Source organism: Arvicanthis niloticus, chromosome 7 (assembly GCF_011762505.2).
Source record: "Arvicanthis niloticus isolate mArvNil1 chromosome 7, mArvNil1.pat.X, whole genome shotgun sequence".
Lineage (NCBI taxonomy): Eukaryota > Metazoa > Chordata > Mammalia > Rodentia > Muridae > Arvicanthis > Arvicanthis niloticus.
This window is the reverse complement of record NC_047664.1, coordinates 36697326-36719479: the sequence shown is the minus strand read 5'-3', so window position 1 is coordinate 36719479 and position 22154 is coordinate 36697326. Positions and strand designations below refer to the sequence as shown.

General features: G+C 48.0%; 1 protein-coding gene across 4 annotated transcripts; it reads left to right on the top strand.

Annotated features, from left to right (window-relative positions):
- Positions 1-2399: 2399 nt before the first annotated feature.
- On the top strand, positions 2400-18768 carry Gal3st1 (galactose-3-O-sulfotransferase 1). Of its 4 annotated transcripts, XM_076938225.1 has the most exons (4): positions 2400-2583; positions 5917-5969; positions 16322-16464; positions 17351-18768. In XM_076938225.1, the coding sequence occupies exons 3-4, from the start codon at positions 16334-16336 to the stop codon at positions 18489-18491; spliced, it is 1272 nt and encodes a 423-aa protein (XP_076794340.1). In that variant the 5' UTR covers positions 2400-2583; positions 5917-5969; positions 16322-16333; the 3' UTR covers positions 18492-18768. The 4 variants fall into 4 exon arrangements, with proteins under 4 accessions (XP_076794340.1, XP_034364985.1, XP_076794341.1 ...); XM_034509094.2 differs by lacking the exon at positions 5917-5969 and having other exon boundaries at positions 2401-2583; XM_076938226.1 differs by lacking the exons at positions 2400-2583; positions 5917-5969 and adding an exon at positions 9302-9399.
- Positions 18769-22154: the final 3386 nt, after the last annotated feature.

The window sequence follows — 22154 nt, the reverse complement described above, 5'->3', positions numbered from 1 at the left end:
CATGTGGCCTTCAGTCCTGGTCCTTCAACTGCCACTGAGGCTACACCTTCACCAAAGGCCTCTCCTGGCTCCTCAGTGCCAAGCTTCAGCTGTTCTCCATGGTCTCTTTATGCCTTCAAAACCAGTATCACCTGGGAGACTTCTACACGTTACCAAGTCCATGGCTGTCTCTGGAATGCATCTCTGTTCTCAGAAAACACTTCCCAGACTTCACCTCAGTGATGCTGATCTCATGTTTGTTTTGATTTTGAGACAGGGTTTCTCTGTGTAGCCCTGACTGTCCTAGAACTCTCTGTAGACAAAGATGACCTAAGACTCAGAGAGATCTGCCTGCCTCTGCCTCCCAAGTGCTGGGATTAAAGGTGTGTGCCACTACCACAAGGCTCTGGTCTAAATCATCACTAATTTCTTCCAGTTTAGCAGCATCAACTGTCCCAGTTTCTCTTCGGTGGTGCTAGTCTTTTGTTAATTGTGGCTGACTTCAGCTGATCAGAATAACAGAATCTCAATTCAAAATAGCAGATAACCTTGATAGAGTCTAAATTTCCTTCTAAAACTTCACAAGCCAGGCCTTTATTGTCTGTACTGTTCTTAACACTCTTAAGCTCCTTGGTAACTTCTGGGTTCACAACATGAAATGACTTTTCTAGCCCAAAGTTCCATAGTCATCCCCCAAACACAGCAATACCCCATTCCTAGTAGGAACCTGTCTTGGGATTTCTTTGCTGCAACAAAACCGATGAAACACCATGACCAAAAAGCAAACTGAGGAGAAAAGCATTTATTTGGCTTACACTTCCATGTTGTCCATTTCTGAAGGAAGTCAGGATAGGAGCTCAAAACAGGGCTGGATCCTCAGGGCAAAGCTGATGTAAAAACCATGGTGGGTTGCTGCTTAGTAGCTTGCTTTACAAGGCTTGCTCAGCCTGCTTTCTTATAGAACCCAGGACCACCAGCCTAGGGATGATACTGCCCATTATGGACTGGGTCCTCCCCATTGATCACTAATTGAGAAAATGCCTTAGAGCTGGATCTCATGGAGGCATTTCCTCAACTAAGAGGCTCCTTCCTCTGATGACTAGCTTGTGTTAACTCAAAAACCAGCCAATACAGGTGAAAGGTGAGGGATGAGGCCTAAAGGCAGGTATGGCCTAACTTTCCATCCAAATGAGGCCACTGCTGGCATCTCAACTTGTGACCTTTGTGGACCTGCCCCCTCACTCCAGGTACCTTTGATGATGGTCATCTGGAACTGTCCATGCATCATGACAGGGCCAGGGCTCTGGTCATTCAGTCCTTCCCAGGACACCTTTCCCAAAGCTACTTCCCAGAGGCTGTGATGCCCTAAACAGGATAACCTGAACTTTGCCCTCCCTGAATCTAAGGACCTGATGGCCTTACAGGCCTGTTTTTTATTGGCCTTGCATGTGGAATTTGTGCAGCAGTGGCTGCACCTCACCTGAAGAGGAAGTCAAGAGTTTTGGCAGGCTTTGGCTTGTGGACCCCAAGGTACCCCAAACTGGTGGTTTCACTGTGTATGTGGAATGAGGGGGCTCTATCTGATGCCATGTTCTGGCATGGCAGTTGGGAGAGGCAGGAACAAAGTCATGGCCTAGGAGGTGAGCTGCATGGGTATATGTGTCTCTAGGGCCCACATGGACAAAGAAAGGCAAGCCCATCAGATATGGAAGAATGCCTGGCAGCCAGTCTGATGTGGAATTTTCCCCATTCCAGGGTTGCCTAGAAATGTCGGGGGCAGTGGGACTCTGACTTGGCCGGTGCTCCGCTGGATGGCCAGCTGGTTCTGCACTGCCTACAGCTGGGGCTAATTCCAGACTAGTTCGCATCCTTGATTTTCCTTTAGGATGAAGGACAGCCTAAACCCAGACAGGCACCTACTTCCTATTGCCCAGACCTCTTGAGGAGGTATCCTTAGGAGAAAAGCTAGCTGAACCGTGCAAGTGACCCTGAGTCGGTCCAAGGATCCTGGCTCTTCACCTGTTTCCTCGGTTACCACAAATGTGTTCCTGGCTCATCAGAGGGAGTCAGGAAGACCTAGGATCCATTGGATCCTGAGGAGCTCCAGTGCTGTCCATAAAAGGCAGGCAACTAGTCCTGCCCCCTTTCTCCGGAGCCCAGGCTCCCCTCCCCAACACTACCACCAAGCCCCAGGCACCCTCTATTCCCCTTCTGGGCTGGCCGTAGGACAATGGACCCCTTGGCCCATTGGAGACAAATAGGCCTTGTTGGCCCAGAGGCGGGGGCGCGATATTGCGCCCCAGGGAGCTGAATACAGCTTCTGTGCCTCTTGGGCAGGCGCGCAGTGGACAGGACGGGGGAGGAGGGAGGGGGCCGTGGCGCCCATTGGCCCTGGCGTCAGGGGCCGGCCCAGGCTGCTGGCCTCACCTGGCGAGTGTGTTGAGAGCGGATGCGGTAGCCGCTGCGGCGGCGGGGCGGGGGCATGGACCAGGCCTGCCAGCGCGCCGGGTCCCAGCGAGTGCGCCCCGCCGCCCAGTGAGCGCCACGGCGGCGGGGGCCGGGGCCGACCCCTGCTACCCGGAGCCCAAGGAGAACAGGGCTAAGGTATGTCGGGAGGTCTTGCACTCACAGCTGGCTGTGCCCTGCCTCAGCCTACTTCCTAAACATCCAGCCTACACTACCCCAGTAGCCAAACTGGGATCTATCGATCGTGCTTGCCCAGCAACGGGTATAGAAATGCTGCAGAGCTGCTTCACCGACACTGTGCCCTGCAGGCTCTGGCTGGTTGCTTGCCCTGCTCTGGGTCCCCCTCCTCCCTGGACCCCAGAGTCCCTGAAAATGGGGTGGGTGGGGCTTGAGAAGGCTAGCTGTTGCGCTCTGCTGAAAACTGAGTTCGTTAATAATTAATCCTCTTGGACTTTGTGGCCTGGCCTTAGTGAAGAAGGCAGGAATCTCCCCGCTCCTTACCTGCTCTCCCAGAAGAGGCTGTCAGAGCAGAAACTGGGGTCTTGGGCAGTGACAGACTCTTGTGCTTGGGGAAGGCCTCTCGGATGTGTGTCCCTGAGGAAGTGAGGCCACGAAGGAGAGACTTCTCTAGTTAGGATAGGAAAAGTACTTACTATATGCAACTGCACAATTCCGGAGCCATGGGCCAGTGGTCCATAAAGGGATCTCAGGTTGGTCTCCTCTCTTAGTGAGAGGCCAGCACAGAGCATGAGCTTTATTTTCTCAGCGGAGCCCCCCTCCTTCCCGAGCTGTCTGTGGTGATAGGCACACATCTGGCTGCAGGAGCTGACACCTGACACCCGAGGTTACTAGGGTAATAGTGAGGATGCCATGGAAATCTGGAGGGAGAGCCAATCAGAAGAAATCAATCTCTTCCTCTTTGGAGGAGATGACCTCTTGAGGTCCAGAGGCAGCGCAGGCACCCCTAGCTGATCTGCACTGTGCCTACAGGCATCATTGCTACTTATCTAGAGGGAAGATACTGAGGCTGAAGGAGTCAGTGACTTGCTGAAGGTCACACTGTTCAGAAGTGGCTGAGTTCACTGAAAATCACAGTTGGGTGTTTGTTTGTTTGTTTGTTTTGGTCCCTATCTCAGGATCCCAGCCCCACCCAGAACTCCTCTTGCCCAAACTGTAGAAAAGATGCCTTCCTCGGCATCTCCTTTGCTTCCTGGGTTCTGCGCTAAATTCTCATACGAGATGAATCTGTCACTCACAGTACCTGTCACTGGGCTCCAAGGAAGAGTAAAGGAGCCTGTGCAGGAGAGAATGGCCTCCTCTGTGGCTTGTGACAAGCTTTTTGCTTTGGTTTGACTCCATGAAATATGAATGACTCTAGAGAGGACATGGCAGGATGGAGCAGAAGTACCCCCGAAAGGTTACCAGATTGGAGAGCTCTCTCCAGGGCAGGGAGGTTAGGCCCACAGTTATATCCTTTCTGTGACATTCCCTGTCTGCCTCAAGTTTTACTGGGTGTTGAATGTGAGTGTCGAGGAAAGTTGGGTATAAAACATGAGAAACATAGATCATTGAAAAGATGGGGTGGCAAGTCTATTATCATAACCAGATCCACTGGACAAACCAGACTAAAGACTCTGCACCTCTCACTTTTGGATCTTCCCAAAGAGACAGAGAGCATAGCTGTGTCTTTAAGTGTTAGGATAGAAGCAATTTCTTGCCAGAGATCACCCTGTTCCAGAACTCAGGAGCAGAATTGTATTAAGGGCATCCTGAGTCTGGAAGTGGACAGTGGGTGTGCTTATCCAGGGCACTGTGTGTGGCATCTGCAGTGCCTCCATAAAACTTTTCTACCATACCATGTGTTAACACAATCAAGTACATCTTCAGACTGTGACTAGTATATAGTCTCAATATTTATTACTGACCCCTCCCTGGGTCAGGAAAGGTGGGGGAGGATTAATGGAGTGGTTTGATTTTTTGTTGACATCTGGGATTTGCCACTTCCCACTAGAACTGCTTTGGGTATTTGGATCAGCTACCAGGAAGGCCAGTAGTTTTGCATGAGCAGGGTATTGTCTCAGACAGAGCTGTGAATGTGCTTCAAGTTCTAGCTTTACCTCAGTTACTGGGCCCATTTCTCCACCTGTTACTTAGGGCTAGCTGATAGATTCTGTTGAGTGCCAAGTGCTCAACAAGGGTGTGTGTTACGATTGTGTGATTGCCCTTTGAAACCATAGGTTGCTAGGCACTGTGACACATGCTTATATTTCTAACATTTGGGAATCTGAGCAGGAGGATCACCAGTTTGAAGTCAGTCAGGAGCATAGTGAGCTGGTCTACACAAGGAGTGCACACGCGTGCACACACACACTCACACACAAAGAAAGGAAAAGAAGGAGGAGGACACCTGAGAGAATGGAAAAGAGAGGAAGGTACAGGTGACACTGTAACATTAAGAACTTGTCAGGAGCCTCCCAACCTGGAGAGGGTAGTGGTGGGGGGCGCAGAGTAGGACTGTGTGTGGCTCTAAAGTCTGAAGGTCTCTGGACGTTCTAGCTTTCTAACTATACTGAAATGCTGATAACTTATAAAAAAAAAAAATCCTAAAAACTTTCTTGCTCTTTCTGAGGGTAAAAGGCTGCTGGCTTAGGCGATTGACACCTGTAGCCTAACATCGAGGATTCAGCAGTGTGGCCTTTGTTCTATCTCAGCAGACACTATGTGGCTCTAACTTTCAGCCTGCTAGTTGGAAGTCACAGGAAGAAAAGAGGACACTTAGAAAAGTGATTATAGCATTTATTATTAAGTTGTAAAAAGTTTTCCATGAAAGCTATCTAAGGGGATAAGCGGAAAGGTCCTAAGCAGGGGAAAGGGAAAAAACCCTTCTCTCTCTCCTCTCATCTCTTTGTCCTCAGTACTTATACATCTTTCAGAATACATGATCACATGTTAAAAAGTTCACAACAAAGTCCCCCCTCCAAAAAATCACAAGTTCACACAAAAAATCAAATCATAAATTGAAATAGAAGTTTACAATAGAATGTTTACATGCATGTCCATAAGGAGTAATTATCTGGCTAAACATCCATCACCTGTCTCAGCGCCACAGGTTTACTGAAGGGTTAAAACCATAACTAAGTTATTAGTGAAGTGTTGTATAGATAAACCCAATCAATATTTTACCTTCTGTCCTAGCATCTATAATAAATTGATAGTTCCCTTTGTACGACTGACCTTTGGTTGTTTTACAATTTCTTGGAATGTGCTCTGAGTAGGAGAAATCTGGTCACTATCTAAGAGCAATTAACTGGTGACACTTGGGAGACTGGCAGAGTTCTCATTGCAGTTTTGACTATTGGAAAAGGACCTAATAGCAGTCCCACTATTAAAGAGCTTAGTAATCACTGATACAATTTTAGGAATTCTTATAGAATCATCATTAAGACTTAAGTCATCTATTTGTCTATATAGCATCATTACAAGACAGTACATCTTCATGGATCTGCAGAGATTTCTCCAAAGGGGTAAGCTAATACCTAATTATTGTTATATATGTTTAATAATAACAGGAAAAGCATATTAATAGCAGGAATCTTTCCTAAAATGAATTCTCTTATGGCCTTGCCTTTAATAAGAGTGAATCTGTTGCTGGTTATATAATAATCCGAAGCAGACCATCTCAGGAAGATCACCTGCTAGTATTGAGCTTGTTCTGTTATGGTTCCTGACAAGAACTGTCTTCCAAATCATGAGAGCCAAGCCTAGAACCATTGGCATCAAAGCTCCAGCCATGGGAGAGTGAGGGTGAGAAGATGGAGTCCTGTGAGCCAACAAGTTAGGGTCCAGATAAAATGCCACTGCTAGGCAACACTCCGCATCTCTGCTCTAGTACCCCACTCCAGAGAGCCTCAAAGTGAAGAAGTGTCTGGACCTTTGTAAGTCACTCTCAGAAAGAGGTCCCGTGTGCCCCACACTTCCCAACTCTGTTCTGCCATTAGCTATGCTTCCATTGTGGACACTAGGGTTTGGAAAGAGCAGTATGCCTGCCTTAGAAACATGAGGTGTGCCCCAAATGTGTGTGTGTGTGTGTGTGTGTGTGTGTGTGTGTGTGTGTTCATGCGTGCACACATTCTCTCATAGGTCAGAAGGCAACTTCCAAGAATTGGCTTTCTCTCCACCATGTGGGTTCTAGAGATCAAACTCAGGTTATCAGGCTTGGTGCAAACACCTTTGCCTGCTGAGACATTTTGCTGGCCCATTATTTATAAGGTTTTACTATTTCCCGAAGTAATATAGATTCTGGTAAAATATGAACACATATATATTTACATTATGTATAAAGAATCAAATTGTGTCATTGATAGTAAATGACCACATTCCCTGGGGAAGTATACTTTACATTTGGTACCATCTCAGGACCTTTAATCTAAGTACAGATGTACAGTTTGCTCTTATGAATACATCCATTCTTTACAGTGAGTAACAAGGCAGCTCTTTTAACATCTGGTCCTCAGTTTCCTTGTCTGTGAAATGAACATAAAAGGTCTATTCTAGTTTGCTTTCTGCCTAGGGATGATACTGCCTGCAGTGGGCTGAGCCCTCTCACATGATAAAAACTCCCTACAGATATTTGGTTATCAGCTTGAGATGCAGCATTGGGTTTCCTGCACCATAGCTTCTGTGTGCTAACCCTGAGGAATTTGCCTCAATGATGCTGGTCTCTTCTTAATTACACCTGATTTCTCAGCCCTGGCTAACAAGCATCAATTGTCCCACTAAAGCAAAGCTTCCACAGATTTTTTTAAACTTTTTTTTTAAGATTTGTTTATTTTATATATGTGAGTACACTGTCACTCTCTTCAGACACACCAAAAGAGGGCATCAGATCTCATTATAGATGGTTGTGAGCCACCATGTGGTTGCTAGGAATTGAATCAGGTCTTCTATAAGAGCAGCCAGTTCTCTTAACCAAGGAGCCATCTCTCCAGCCCTTTCACAAATTCTTAATCTAAAATATCACTCAAACAGCCCTGAGTGAATTTCATTGGCCATGTTTCCACTGTCTAAATTTCTCTTAGCGTTATCTTATGGTCCAACTTCTCACAGACCAGATAGACCATCAACTCTGAGCACTCTGTGGTTCTTCTCACCCAAAGTTCCAAATACACACTTCCCAAAACAACAACAACAAAAAAAAACCTACAAGGCCTACAGTCAGGTCTGTCATTCATATATATGTGTGTGTGTGTGTGTGTGTGTGTGTGTGTGTGTGTGTTTTCTGGTACCTGTTTCTGTTCTAGTTAGATTTCTGTTGCTTGTAATAAACACCGTGGCCAAAGAAAAGCAACATGAGAGAGAAAGGGTTTATTTTAGCTTCTAAGTTACAGTTCATCATTGGGGATGCCAAGACAGGGTTTAAAGCAGAAAATACTGTTTAATGCCTTACTTCCTAGATCATGTTAAGCAACCTTTCCAGGCCCTCTCACCTGGGGATGGTATTCCCACTGCTGACTAGACACTCCTATATCAATTGGCAACCACCTGCATAGACAGATGGAGGCCTAAGTCACATTCTTGCTGTCTGATTGACACCATAAAGCTGCCTTCAAACTAAGTCAGCCCAGAAGACAGAAAAGCCGATGCATATTAGGAAAAAAGTAAAACTGTCTTCCAGTCAAGGTAGTCCTCAAAAAGAAAAAAAGTAAAACTGTCTCCCAGTCAGGGTGGGCCTCAAAAAGAGCCGACATACCTGGATGTATCCTTTAGGATTGGTTATTATAAGGAGAAAGAGTCTCAGAACTGGACCTTCAAGTGAGAGAGCATTGGAGATGGAACAGAATAACACACTGCGAACAGCAAACAGAGCCTTAAAGGGAAAGAGGACTTAGGAGGAACTTTGTTAAGATGTTAGAAGGCTAAGACTGAGAGAAACAGCCTCTGTAGACAGACTGGTGGTGGGGAATGACCTTGACTGTCCCAGGTTTTATGCTATTATTAGCTGTGATTTCCTGTGTCTTTAGCGCCTTCTGCTTGAGCCGTTATGAGAGTGTGAGCATCTAGGAAGGAATGGATGCAACAAAGTCCCTCTGATAAGGAACAAAGCCAACGGGAAACTGAGCTAAACCTAAGGTTGTCGTGCTGGCTAAGCTTGAGTTTCAGGTTAGGGATCTGGGAGTTTCAGGCTAGGAGACTAGGTACTGTCTCCCTCCAAGCCCCCCCCCATCTCCAGCCAGCCCCATACCTGCAGAATGGGTCTAAGGTATGCGTGTGACCCTATTATTTGCTCAGGCAGGCTGCCCAGCATGGCATGAACTCTTTGATGAAGGAGTTCATGTTCAGAGACACTGTGCTTCCTTTGGACACCTCAGTTTGTTAGCTATTACCTTGTATTGGCCAATAAAAGTCTGGTACATCTTAGTATCTTTAGGTCTGAGCTACTGGCAGGTGTATGTTTGGCCTATGACTTTTTTGCGCCATACTCTAAATTTGTGGACCTTAGTTTCTTTTTTATGGTGGGCCTGAGAGGGGGAGTTGACCCACAGAGCAGCCAGAAAGTTTGAATAAGCTGCCCACATAGGTGTATCAGTTCACCTCTTTCCAGTTATCCCCACAGCCTTTGCCTTCAAGCCTGCAGTGCCTGTGCCCTTGGCACAAGGGCACCTCAAACCTTTCTGAGCTCTTGGGTAAATGAGCTACCTGGCTGTTGTGGGGGCTAAAGAAGGGTAGGGTAGGGATCACCCAGGGCTGTCTTTAGCCAGAGAACAGTAAGAAGACCTTGGCACCTGGGCATTCCATTCATTATTCCTAGGGAGGAGCTCATAAATATTCACATGCACTGGGGGGTGGGGGGTGGAAGGAGCCAGCCAGCAACTTGCTGGGTATCATTCTTGTCTCTGACTGCAGAGGCAGCCTGGGTGTTGGGAGAGGAAAAGGGGCAGCCAGTCACAGTCCAAGGTGAGTGTGTCCCCTGTATCCAGCACGGAGAGCAGAGGGTCTGTGTGGTGCTAACACTCGCAGGCAGCTTTACCATCCTTGGCAAGTCTCACAGTGTGTAGGTTGTAGTGGATGAGTCCTGCTTTTCCTTTGGTCCTGCAGGGTCCTAGGTGACCTGGAGGATGTTGGGTTTGGCTTGCTCCCAATTATCAGGATGATATGGCTGGCTAGCACACGAAACTAGGGATTAATGAGGGAAAGAACAAGGGAGCCATCTATCCTAGTGCCCGGCTCGGTTACCATCATGATCAGAAGGAGGTACAGAACCAATTTTTTTTTTTTTTAGTCATGCCTTCTGCTTCCCCTGTGCTGTGTGACCTTGAGGATATTGCTGCCTTCTCTGAGGTTTGGCCTCCCTGCTTCTCTGGAAACCTACTTCTCAATGCCACTCATTTTCTATCAGACTGTTTTGGGCTGGTGTGTACATAATAGAATGGGGCCAGCCTGGGACCCTGGGAGCGGCACGGTAATGACCAGCCCAGTAAGTGTCTGCCCTGTGCAAGTCCTGTGCTTGTGTGCTCCATCTAAACATTGAGCATCCGTGATGACAGAACACTGGTATTATTTTAGAGGAGAAGTTACAACCCACAGAAGGAAACAGCCTTGCTTAGGGCATACAGCAAGCTGGTGTGTGTGTGTGTGTGTGTGTGTGTGTGTGTGTGTGTGTGTTGGCACTTAAAATTATATTTAACTAGTTATTACAGGGAAGAGGTGAGAGTGTGGAGGTCAGAGTACAACTTCTGGGACCTGGGGATCAAACTTAGGTTATCAGTTTTGGTAACAGGCACCTTTATCTCCTTTACCAGCTGGGATGTCTTGCCTTTGTACTTAGTTTCCTGAAATAGGGTTTCTCTGTACAGCCCAAGTCTTTGCTCAAGCTCGCCCTCCTCCTGCCTCTGCCTCCTGAGCTGTTGGGATTACAGGTGTGTACCACCATACCTGGCTTCAGATCTGGGCCTTAAGACCAGAACCCAGCCTGGGTTCTGGCTCTTTCTGGGTCTCTTGTGTGTTCTCTCTCTCACTTGCATGTTCTTGTATGTGACTGATTCTCACCATCACATGCATGTTCTTGTGTATGAGTGATTTTCACATGTGAGATCTGTGTTTGGATCACTCATGGCAAGGCATGGGAAGTTTATTTCTTTGTCTCTGTAAGACAAGGTCTTGATCTGTAGCCCACTCTCTCTGGCTTCTAAGATCTCAGTTTCCTGAGTGCTTGGATCACAGGCTTGCAGCCTCATACCCGGTAAGGGATAGTGAATACGTTAGTCATTATCAACCCCCATCATCACCACCACCACCACCACCACCACCACCACCATCATCATCACTATCCTTAGTGCTGGGGACAGAACCCAGGGGTTCATGCATGCTAAACAAACTTTACCACAGAGTTACTTGGCTAAACCTTCATGGGGCCTTTGACATATGTGTCATGCATGACCCTCAAAGTACGCCTGTCTTACCCATAGACTATCTTCCCTTGTGGCTTTCACCCAGGTGGTAGCTGCCTGGCTAAGGATCTTATCTGTGTTATTCCCCATGATGCCCAGGCCATGGGGTGTCATTTACCAAACATTCACTAAGTGCCAGGCTCAAGGATCTCTGGGATGAATCACCTGCAGTTATCCAAAGTGTGTGTGGGGTGTACCTCTCCTGTGAGGCAGGACTGAGCCCCTGGTCAACAAAGATGACAATGGCTAATTGTCACTGCTGTTAATAATTAATACTCTGATCACCTGTCATTGGAACCACGGAGCTTTGGGGTTGTTCTCCCTCAAGCCAGGCTCCTGGGTACTAACCAGCCGGTTTCTAGCCTTAGTTTATTCAGAGGCTCTTCCAGTGACTTTGCTACTTTGTGTCCAGCATCTGCAGGAGGAAACTAAAATGCAAGAGAGCAGGGTTTTTTCCCCCAGAGGTCAGACAGCAAGGGGGTGAGGAGCCTTGAATACCTCAAGAAGCTGGCCCAGAGGAACCAGCCACCAGGGTCCCTTCATATTAGCTGTCAGCTCTGCCCACCGAGGTCAGACAGCTCTATGTTTCTAGGACAGAGCCCAGGCTACGCCTTGATCTTTCACTCCTGCCCCCTCCTCCCTCCTCCCTCCTCCCTCCTCCCTCCCCCCACCTCCCTCCCCCCACCTCCAGCTTCAGCTACCTCAGGCTTGAGCTGCTACATACAAAGTAAGAAGCTACATATGGGAGATCCACAAACACAGGCTCAAAATCCTACCCTGCCCTTACTCGCTGAGTGACCCTAAGCAAATCATGTCACCTATTTGACCTCGTTCTCCCCATCTACAAAATGGGGCGATGGTTCGACACAGTGGCATCCCCTGAGTGGAATCGCATAGTTGCTGTGGGAAAACCTCCTGCCCCAGGCCTGGCTTCTAGCAGAGACTCAAGTAGCCCCATGGGGCTCAGTGTACACAGGGACCTAGTGAGGTTTCGAAAAACCTAAAACAGTAGAATGAGTGAATCCGTGATGTTTCGCGGGTGGGGGAGCACACTGTCCTGGGTGAGGTCAGGAAGCCCCTGATTGGCAGCTTAGGATGCTGGTCTGCCCCCTACTGTCAATCCTCCACTGTAGCCCTCCATTGTCGAAGATACTCGGAGTTCCGGAAAGTACTCTGGTGAGTGGGGCGCGGCAGGGTGGGCCCTCAGGCTTAGCAGAGAGCCAGCTACGAGAATTTTCATTTCTCTACCACTAGAAAAACTAGGACCTGATGCTTAGTGTCTGTTCCGGACCTGAGCCTTGCTCTATGAGCTGGCTTTCTGCTAGGCCCCACTCACTACCCTCAGCAAAAGGCTAGCGGCTGGCCGGAACTCACCAGGCTGATTAGAGAGCAGCTCTTCTCAGTCTGCTACCATTGCTCCTTGCCCAGAATTCATGAGGGTTGTAGCCAACACCGAGCGATACCAGTGTGCCAACCACTCAGGAGGCTCCCCAGGGTCCAGCCAGACTCCTTTACAGCTTCTCTCCAGTTTATAGATGAGAAACACTCCCAGGGGATCTCTGGCTTGTCTGAAGTCAGTGTCAAAGACCAGCCCTGAGGGGTCTAACTGCGCTTGCCTTTAATCCCAGCACTGGGGAGACAGAGGCAGGTAGATCTCAATGAGTTGAGGCAGCTTGGTCTACAGAGTGAATTCCAGAATAGCCAGGACTACATAGTGAGGCCTGTTTCTAAAGCAAGCAAGCAAGCAAGCAAGCAAGCAAGCAAGCAAGCAAGCAAGCAAGCAACCAACCAACCAACCAACCAACCAACCAAGCAACCAACCAAGCAACCAACCAATAAACCAGATACTGAGGTCCATACCTCTCTTTCCTGGTCCCTGTCCTGACTAGATTTTTTTTTATGTTTGTTGTTGTTGTTGTTAGCTTGGTTTGGTTTTCATCCCCTAGGATTACAGTCACATGCACTTTGTAAACTTTAAACTGTGAGCAGGTGCATAGCTCAGTGGAGAATTCTTGCCTGGAATGCTGGAAGCCCTAGGCAAATCCTAGCACTGCTTAGGGAAAAAGAGAGAGAGAGAGAGAGAGAGAGAGAGAGAGAGAGAGAGAGAGAGAGAGAGAGAGAGAGAGAGAGAAGGGTACAAAACCCCAAACCTGATCTAGAGGCAGTTCATTGTCCCTGTCTCTGTTAAATAGTATATGTGAAATACACCTGTTGTGAAACTGACTAATTTAGAGAAATATTTCTCTCTGTACCCCTCCCCAGATAGGCTCAGAGGACTGGACTCTGAAAATGTAGAACATAGGTTGAGATCCTCAATCTAAAATCTGAAATTAAAGATGATCTAAAATCTGAAACTTTTTGAATATCACATGATGCCACAAGTGGAAAATTCCACAGCTGACACTGTATGTTAAGTCACAGTCAAAACATTGGTGTAATACAAATAGCATATAAAATTCTTTCTGGCTATGCATTTTAGATATATAACAAATGAATTTCATGTTTAGATTTTCTCTGTTACCAAGAGATTTCAAGTGTTTGCACATGTTCATATAAGTATGAACATGTGTATATGTGTATACATGCATGTGGAGTCCAAGGTCAACATGAAATGTCTTCTTTGATTGCTTTCTACCTTTGTTATTTTGATTTTTGAGACAGGGTTTCTCTGTGTAGCCCTGGCTGTCCTGGAACTCACTCTGTAGACCAGGCCGACCTCGGAATGAGAGATGCCCTGCCTCTGCCTCCTGAGTCCTGGGATTAAGGGTGTGCTCCACCATGCCCAGCTTCACGCACCCTTACTTTTTGAGGCAGGGTCTCGTATTAAACCTGATGCTCGCTCGACTAAGCTGCCACCCGACTCTGCCTACCCAGAACTAGAATTACAAATGTGCCCTCCAGCTAGCTTTTGTTTTTAATGTGGTGTTAGGAAAATTGAATTCATCTTTATGCTTGAGTAGCAACGATTTTTGCCAGCTAGACATTTTCCCAGGCCCTCTAAGATATCTCTTTATGCAGATGAACGTAACTCAAAATAGAAAGTGCCAGATCAGAACCATCTCTGGCTCTAAGCAGCTTTGGTGAGGCTCATGCACTCTTCACTGCCCTTCAGTGGACGTTTGCTTCTGCCCAGGCTTTCGTGTACGTTACCTTGGTGCATGTGTGGACTGGGAGGAGCAGTGTATATTATTCCAGAATAATTTTTCCAGGGTGTTTTTGGTTTTAAGGATTTTTTTCCCCCATGACAGGGTTTCTTTTGTATAGTCCTGGCTGTCCTGGAACTCACTCTGTAGACCAGGCTGGCCTCGAACTCAGAAATCTGCCTGCCTCTGCCTCCCAAGTGCTGGGATTAAAGGTGTGCATCATCTTGCCTAGTTAAGACTTATTAATTCTAAAGTGTGTTTGCATGTCTTTCTCTCTGTCTCTCTCTCTCTCTCTCTTTTCTCTCTCTCTCTCTCTCTCTCTCTCTCTCTCTCTCTCTCTCTCTCTGTTCTCTCTCTCTCTCTGTGTGTAAGCCCACGGTGTATAGAAGAGACCATCATATTCCCTGGAAGCTGGAGTTGCAGGCAGCTGTGAGCCACCTAACGTGGGTGCTGGGAACCAAACTCCAGCCCAGCATGTGCTCCTAACCACCACTGAGCCATCTCTTTAGCCTTCTGTTGCTGCTAAGACTGACCCAGTCTCTCAGATGCCAGGCTTTGCTCTCTCTTTTTTCTTTGTTTTCATTGCTGGGGACTTGAACCAGGGCTTCTAGCATGTGTTTTCATGGTTGGCTGACTTTTCTTTCTTTCTTTCTCTTTCTCTTTCTCTCTTTATTTCTTTCCTTCCTTCCTTCTTTCATCTATAGATGACTTCTGGGAATGGGTTTGGTGTATATGATGTCCCTTTTGTCCCTTGCTGCTGCTCACTGAAATTGTTTCTCCTACTTTCCCTTTCTAATCACCTTGTCATGAACACCTTCAATACACATGACTTTATACACTTGTATGTCCATGTGTTTCCAAAGACCAGTGGCATGTTAGTGAGCCTCAGTTGGCATCACTGGCCCTCTGGGAACACTCTCCCCAGCCCTTACCCAGCCTTACCCAATGAGTCTCTCATTGTCACAGGAGAGGAAAGATTCCCTCCAGTATGGCTTCTTCCTCTGCCTATTTCCTCACTTTGTTCTTTGCTTTGAGGTGACTTCTTATTTGACAAGCCAAGGGTTCACAGCTTGCTGCCACCATTTCTGGGGGTGGGCCTGGAGGACTTCTCTCAGCAGGCAGTCACGAGTGCCTTAGGTCACTTTCTCAGGGAGGCCACCTAGCAATGCTGCCTCCACATGCACTTGGGGACATGCCACGAGCGTGGTCACAGGGCTGTGTGTATGACCTTCCGCAGCCTCGGAGGCTTGGAAACATCAGCTAGGGGAGAAATGGAAAGTTTCAGTCTTTTTTGTACACTTATGGGACGTGGAAAAGTTCCCTTACCCCAGCAGCTTGGACTTCAGCCACTACTGTTGACAGCTCGGTCTCCTGTGGATAAAGCCACTGTGTCCACATTATAAAACTCACCAAGACACCTTGTTAAAGTGAGTTAGTAGTTTTGTTTGCTTGTTTGGTTTTGGTTTTGGTTTTTCAAGACAGGGTTTCTCTGTGTAGACCTGGCTGTCCTGAAACTCACTCTGTAGACCGAGCTGGCCTCGAACTCAGAAATCTGCCTGCCTCTGCCTCCCAAGTGCTGGGATTAAAGGTATGCACCACCACTGCCCGGCTGTTTGTTTGTTTTTAAGAGTGTTTCTCTGTGTAGCCCTGGCTGTCTTGGAACTCCCTCTGTAGATCAGGCTGGCCTCGAACTTACAGAGATCTGCCTGCCTCTGCCTACAAAGGGCTGGAACTAAAGGTGTGCACCACCACTGTCCAGCTGACTCAGCAGTTTTTAATATGTACATTTTATGCAGTATTTGGAACATAACTATACAACTAAATGTATTTATTTATTTATTTATTTATTTATTTATTTATTTATTTATTTATTAAGTTCCAGCAGGGAAGGTGGCACAGGGGACAGGGAAGGCTGGCCCTGCCCTTTGAAATAGAAAAGATTATCTAGTATGAACTGAGAGGCCTAGGGCTGAGACGGGATTTTTCTCCTTTTGTCTTTCAAATTGCATTTATTATAAAACCCAAAAGGTCTACAAAGTCATCACCCGTGTCACTAGTTGGCTAAATGTTAGAACTACTCTTGGCAGACCTTTCTCTCTGTCCATTTCTCTTGCTCTCCTTGAGTTGAGTCTGCTGTCTTCTACCTCTCTAAGGTTCTGACCCTGTCAGGATCCTGCCTGGGAGTCCACAGAGCTGCAAAAGCAGCCGCTGTTCGAGCCCTGGCAGCTATGGAGATTCCCTGGGACCAACGTCTTGACCCTTCTGTTCCATCTGTGCTGTCCCTAGCTGTTTCCTGAGATGACTCTGCCACCGAAGAAGCCCTGCAAGTCCAAGGCCAAGGGACTACTGCTGGGAGCTCTCTTTACCAGTTTCCTGTTGCTGCTGTACTCCTATGTGGCACCTCCACTGTATCCCAACATGGCCTTCACGTGAGTGACGTCAGAGTGGGCGTGGGGCGGAGCATCTTCATGATTTACAGTGGAAGCTTTCTATTGGACAACTACTTGGTATTACCTGCACCATGATGTATGGGGCAGACATTCTGGCAGAACTCTTGGTGCAACTCAGGCTTCAGTGCGTGCTTGAGTGGCATGAAGGGCAGAGCCTGGTCCACAGAGGAAAGTCGTTTAACACTGTATCTAGGGCTTGAATTATAATCCGAGGCTCTAGCAGGACCACGGTAGGGTCCAGGATAGAGATGGACTGTGATTTGTCCCAGAATACCCATCAGGCACAAGGGCCTGGATTCGAACGTTTCAAACTTGTGCCTTTTGTGACTGTGTCCCTCTTCCTAAGCAGCCAGGCTCTCCCATCTCATGAGGCCGCTCAGCATTGATTGGGTGCCTCCTGCTCCTCAGTTAGCGGTACTAAGGTAATCTGAAAAGTTGTTGCCAATAACTGATTTTAACAAAACAAAACAAGGGGCTCAGGAGATAGCTCAGCTGTTAATATTCTTCCAAAGGACCCAGGTTCAATTCCCAGCACCCAAGTGGCAGGTCACAGCTATCTGGAATTCCAGTTCCAGAGGATCTGACACCCTCACACAGATATAAGTGCAGGTAGAACACCAATATATAGAAAATAAAAATAAATCATTTTAAAACAAAACAAAAACCAAATCCTCAACAGTCTCGGGCAGGAGAAATTGCAGCTCAGCGAGTAGAGTGTTTTTCTAGCACCCATAAAGCAATAGGGTTAAACTTTCAGGGCTGTATGAGAGGATTGTGGTTGCCTGAATGGTCTAGTTCAGGCCCAACTCCCCGATGGCACTGTTACCCGCAACCTCCTGACTTCTCCATGCCTGTCTCTTCCCAGGACCTCAGAGGCCGCAGCGCCCTGCTCCCCTGTTCCCAATGAGCCAGTGACAGCCATTTCTGCCAACGTCTCTGCCAGAGGGTGCCAACCTCAGCGAGATATCGTGTTCATGAAGACGCACAAGACCGCCAGCAGCACGCTGATCAACATCCTCTTCCGCTTCGGCCAGAAGCACGAGCTCAAGTTCGCCTTCCCCAATGGCCGCAACGACTTCCACTACCCGTCATACTTCGCACGAAGCCTGGTGCAGGACTACCGGCCCGGGGCATGCTTCAATATCATCTGCAACCACATGCGCTTCCACTACGAGGAGGTGCGCGGGCTGGTCCGGCCGGGTGCCACCTTCATCACCGTCATCCGCGACCCCGCTCGTCTCTTCGAGTCCTCCTTCCACTACTTTGGATCCCTGGTGCCGCTCACCTGGAAGCTATCGAGCCGCGACAAGCTGGCCGAGTTCCTGCAGGACCCCGAGCGCTACTACGACCCCAGCAGCTACAACGCGCACTACCTCCGCAACCTGCTCTTCTTCGACCTGGGCTACGATAGTAGCCTGGACCCGGGCAGCCCGCGCGTGCAAGAGCACATCCTGGAGGTGGAGCGCCGCTTCCACCTGGTGCTGTTGCAGGAGTACTTTGATGAATCCCTGGTGCTGCTCCGGGAGCTGCTGTGCTGGGACCTGGAGGACGTGCTCTACTTCAAGCTCAACGCGCGGCGCGACTCGCCGGTGCCGAGGCTCTCGGGCGAGCTGTACCGCCGAGCCACCGCCTGGAACCTGCTGGACGTGCGCCTCTACCGCCACTTTAACGCCAGCTTCTGGCGAAAAGTGGAGGCCTTTGGGCACGAGCGCATGGCGCGCGAGGTGACCGAGTTGCGCCAAGCTAACGAGCGCATGCGCCGCATCTGCATAGATGGCGGCCAAGCGGTCAATGCCGAGGCCATCCAGGACTCGGCCATGCAGCCCTGGCAGCCCCTGGGCATCAAGTCCATCCTGGGTTACAACCTCAAGAAGAGCATCGGGCCGCAACACGAGCAGCTCTGCCGGCGCATGCTCACGCCCGAAATCCAGTACCTGTCTGACCTCGGTGCCAATCTCTGGGTCACCAAGCTCTGGAAGTCCCTTAGGGACTTTCTAAGGTGGTGACGAACCCTGTCTACCTCCTGTTTGGCTTCGTGCAGCAGAAAGGCCAGGCAGGGAAGCTCTGGCACCTAGCCTTCCCCAGCCACGCCTAGTGCCACCCTGGGGTCCTTAGGGTTATAGGGTCATAGCTGTCTGGGACTGGTCTCTCTGCACAAGAGGGCCTAACAGAGAGGTATTTAACTAATTATGCCATTTTTTAAAAATTAAATCCCCTTTGTTTCCAGCCTCCTCTTACAAGGGGAGACTCAGAAGTAAAGAAATTTTATGTGTTTTTTGTTAATCGGCCTCACTGTGGTGACTGGAGGGGCTCTGGGATGAGACCTTTGGAAGGGCGTCTATAGACTGGAGTGCAGCAGAGGGCAGGGACCTGGTGTGTTTGTTACTTGCTCAAGTTGTGTGTGGTTCGGAGACTTCCACAAGCTGCCAAAACATGGAAAGTCATGTGTGTGACTGGGCACTGGTTATGTCCCTCCTTCCATGGATGAGTGCTTTGTGGGTATTATTTCAGCACAAACATTTAGTGGCCTGGGGATTTTAATTATCTCATGTGACCAGATCAGGAAGGAGACAATTTTACTGCTTAGGTTAAAAAGTACTTACTGAGCTGTTTGGCAGCAGTGGCGACCAGATTAGAGCAGAGATGAAAAACAAATGTTGTATGAAGTGTGCACGTGTGCACGTGACAGGGAGGCCAGGAGCACTTCATGGGGCATGGGCAGCAGGCCCTGCATCACACCAATTCTCACAGTGACTGTAGTAACTCTTTAAGGCAGACACAATTACTGTCCCTTTCCAGATGTGGTATCTGACATCCTAAGGGAGGAGGAATTTGCTGGGTGAGGGTCACATCAAATTCAGGACCATGTGCTAAGGAGCCCCTCCCCCACTACCTTTCCATATTCAGTACCCATTTCACACTGTACCCAATGGCCCCTTTCTGGCCTCCAACTAGCAGCTTCTGCCTCCACTGCCCCTTTCACTCACTGCCACCCAGACTGCTTCACACGGCTGCTTTTTCATCTCAAAGATACCCGGCATCTACCCAATAGCCCACATTTGTCTAAATCCTCTTGTGGCTTGTGCCCAGAGATGAAGATGGCTGCCAAGTCAGTTGAGCATGGTAAGCTGTCCTCTGGGTAAAGAGTTAGCTGTGACTCCCTGCACCTGGTGCCCCCCAGGTAACAGGACCCTTTCAGGGACACAGGAGTCTCAGATTCCAGCTAGGGGCAAAGTACCCCTAGTCATAGCTAAGTAACAATTGTGGACTCTCTTGTGCCAAGTTCAATCTAAGTGTTGATACACCAAATCTAAATATCTAACAACTCCCTGGTTTTATAAACCAAAATTCAGAAGGTGAACTTAGTTACCCAGAGTGAATAAGTGCCAATGCCAGAACTCTGATGTCGCCTAAGAGCCGTCAGATCATAAGCTCTCACTGGGTTTGGATTAATTCTGTCTCTTGGTATTAAGCTTCAGGCCCAAGCTATGTGGAGAGAAGTTAGGGAGGCCAGCTGTTCAGTGGATATTGATACTGTCCTGGCTGAGTGTGTTTGTTTTGTTGTAAGACAATCTCATCATGAAGCCCTGGTTGGCTTTGAACTCACAGAAATCTACCTACCCCTGTCTTATGAGATTGTTCTTGTTCTGTCCCTGAACGTTCCCTATCCCAGATCTCTTTACCCTTCCACACAAGGCCTGGACTCCCCAGCCCACTAGAGCCACCACACACACTTTCATGGCTTTGTAAAGTTATACTATTCTCTGCCATCCCCACTCACACAGCCAGAGTTTAACCTATAGAGGGAAAACAAGTAGAACATGGCTGAGGCGGAGGCTGGAGAGGTCAAGAGCACTTGCTGCTCTCCCAGAACCCACTTCAGGCAACCGGTTACCCACAACCTCCTATAACTCTCACTTCAGGGGATCCCACACCCTCTCCTGACCTCTGTAGGCATCCACACACATTCGCACACACCACAGTCTTTTTTTTTTTAAAAAAAAAAATTGATGCAAGTGATTATTCCTAGGAAAATACATTTTACCCCAAATCTATCTGCTAATTTTCCCCGCATCTGCTAATTACAGAACTATTATGGTGTAAATATGATAGTATCCTTGGATTAAGAAACCTCATAATTACATCTCTTTGGGCCTCAAAGAGCCTAGAAATGCCAATTAATTATTAGTACATGTTACTATATTATTAACTATTGTTGTGACTGACATATCTGGACCATTGAAGATTCATGGAGAACAACTTGGCAGAGAGCAGAAATATGATTCACTCCCTTGGCTCTTACTGTCTCCTGATCCTAAGAGCTTTGCCGTCATTCATACATTTATTAATGTAATTAATATTTGAATGGCTGGTTGCTGGGTCATGAGCAGTTGTGGGAACATGGGTGATCCTGGCTGCTTCCCCAAGGCAGTGATGGAGACTCAGAGAGGCTGAGAAATCTTAGAGTCACAGAGAAAGGCTGGCAGAGAGGAAACAGCTTGGAAACCTAGATCCATCTGCTGCTAAAGGAGGGAAATCCACAGCCTGGGAACTGACCTCTCTGTCCAGCAGGAGAGGTCCAAGCACCTAAGCATTTGCAAAATGGCTCTGCAGGCCCCAGTATGCTTTTGCTGCTACTGGACAGCAGAGGGCGCAAGGTATTGAGTTTGGTTTCCTCCTGCTGTACCATCCCTAGCTGTGCAGGTCAGCACACACTTGTAGTAACCAGGCAAGTTGACCTGATCTGTTGTATGTCGCCAAAACAGGGTCACAGTTGCATGCATTAGAAAACCTCACAAACCACCTCTCTGTATCATGCCAAAGAAGGTGTTGAGGTTCCTTCTGACCAGGATCTTATAGATACAATCAAGTTAGGATAAGGTAATTTCACAACCCCTAATCTAATATCTCTGTTGTTCTTATAAAAAAAAAAATGAAAGAATGAGGACGGACAGGCAGTGTACGCCTGTAATCCCAACAAGAGTCTGAGGCAGGCAATGGAGAAATGGATCAGCAGTTAACAGTACTTGCAGTTCTTCCAGAGGATTCAGATTTAGTTCCCAGAACGCATGTGGTGGTTCACAGCCACCTCTAACTCCAATTCAAGGGGAGTCTTCTTCTGCAAAGTATTCATACACATAAAATAAAAAAGAATACTTAATAAAATATAAACACAAAACAGGATAGGGTGTAGCTTAGCTGGCACAGTGCTTGCTTGGCATGCAGGAAACCCTGGGCTCAGTTGCTAGTGCCACATTAACAAGTCACGGTGGTACACACGCTCCTGTGCACACACCCCTGTTCACACACTCCTGTAATCCTGGTAAGTGACATGTGGAAGAGGGAGGATTGTGAGTTTGAGTCTAGCCTGGGATTCATAAGGAGTTTGAGGCCAACCTAGGCTATATGAAACTGCCTCTCAAAAACAGAGAACTAAAAAAAGAGAAATGCCATGTGACTACAGGTAGGGACTGGAGAGAGGCCGAACGACAAGGGATGTAGAGAAGCACGGGGATCAGCAGCAGGCAGCAAGAGACAAGGAAGTTCTACCTAGAGCCTCAGAAGGGATGTGGCTCAGAACCTGATTTCAGACTTCCGTCATCCAGGGCTTGTGACATCCATAACAGGAAGGCTCTCTCTCTTCACGGGCTGACACTGCCTGTATGAGA

Bases quoted from the DNA above. Each gene is read 5' to 3' on its own strand.
- Gal3st1 (XM_076938224.1), top strand. From the start codon at position 9,821: ATGCCACTCATTTTCTATCAGACTGTTTTGGGCTGGTGTGTACATAAT. The intron at 9,920-16,321 runs GTAAGTGTCTGC...TGCTGTCCCTAG, and splicing joins GCACGGTAATGACCAGCCCA to CTGTTTCCTGAGATGACTCT. The intron at 16,465-17,350 runs GTGAGTGACGTC...GTCTCTTCCCAG, and splicing joins TATCCCAACATGGCCTTCAC to GACCTCAGAGGCCGCAGCGC.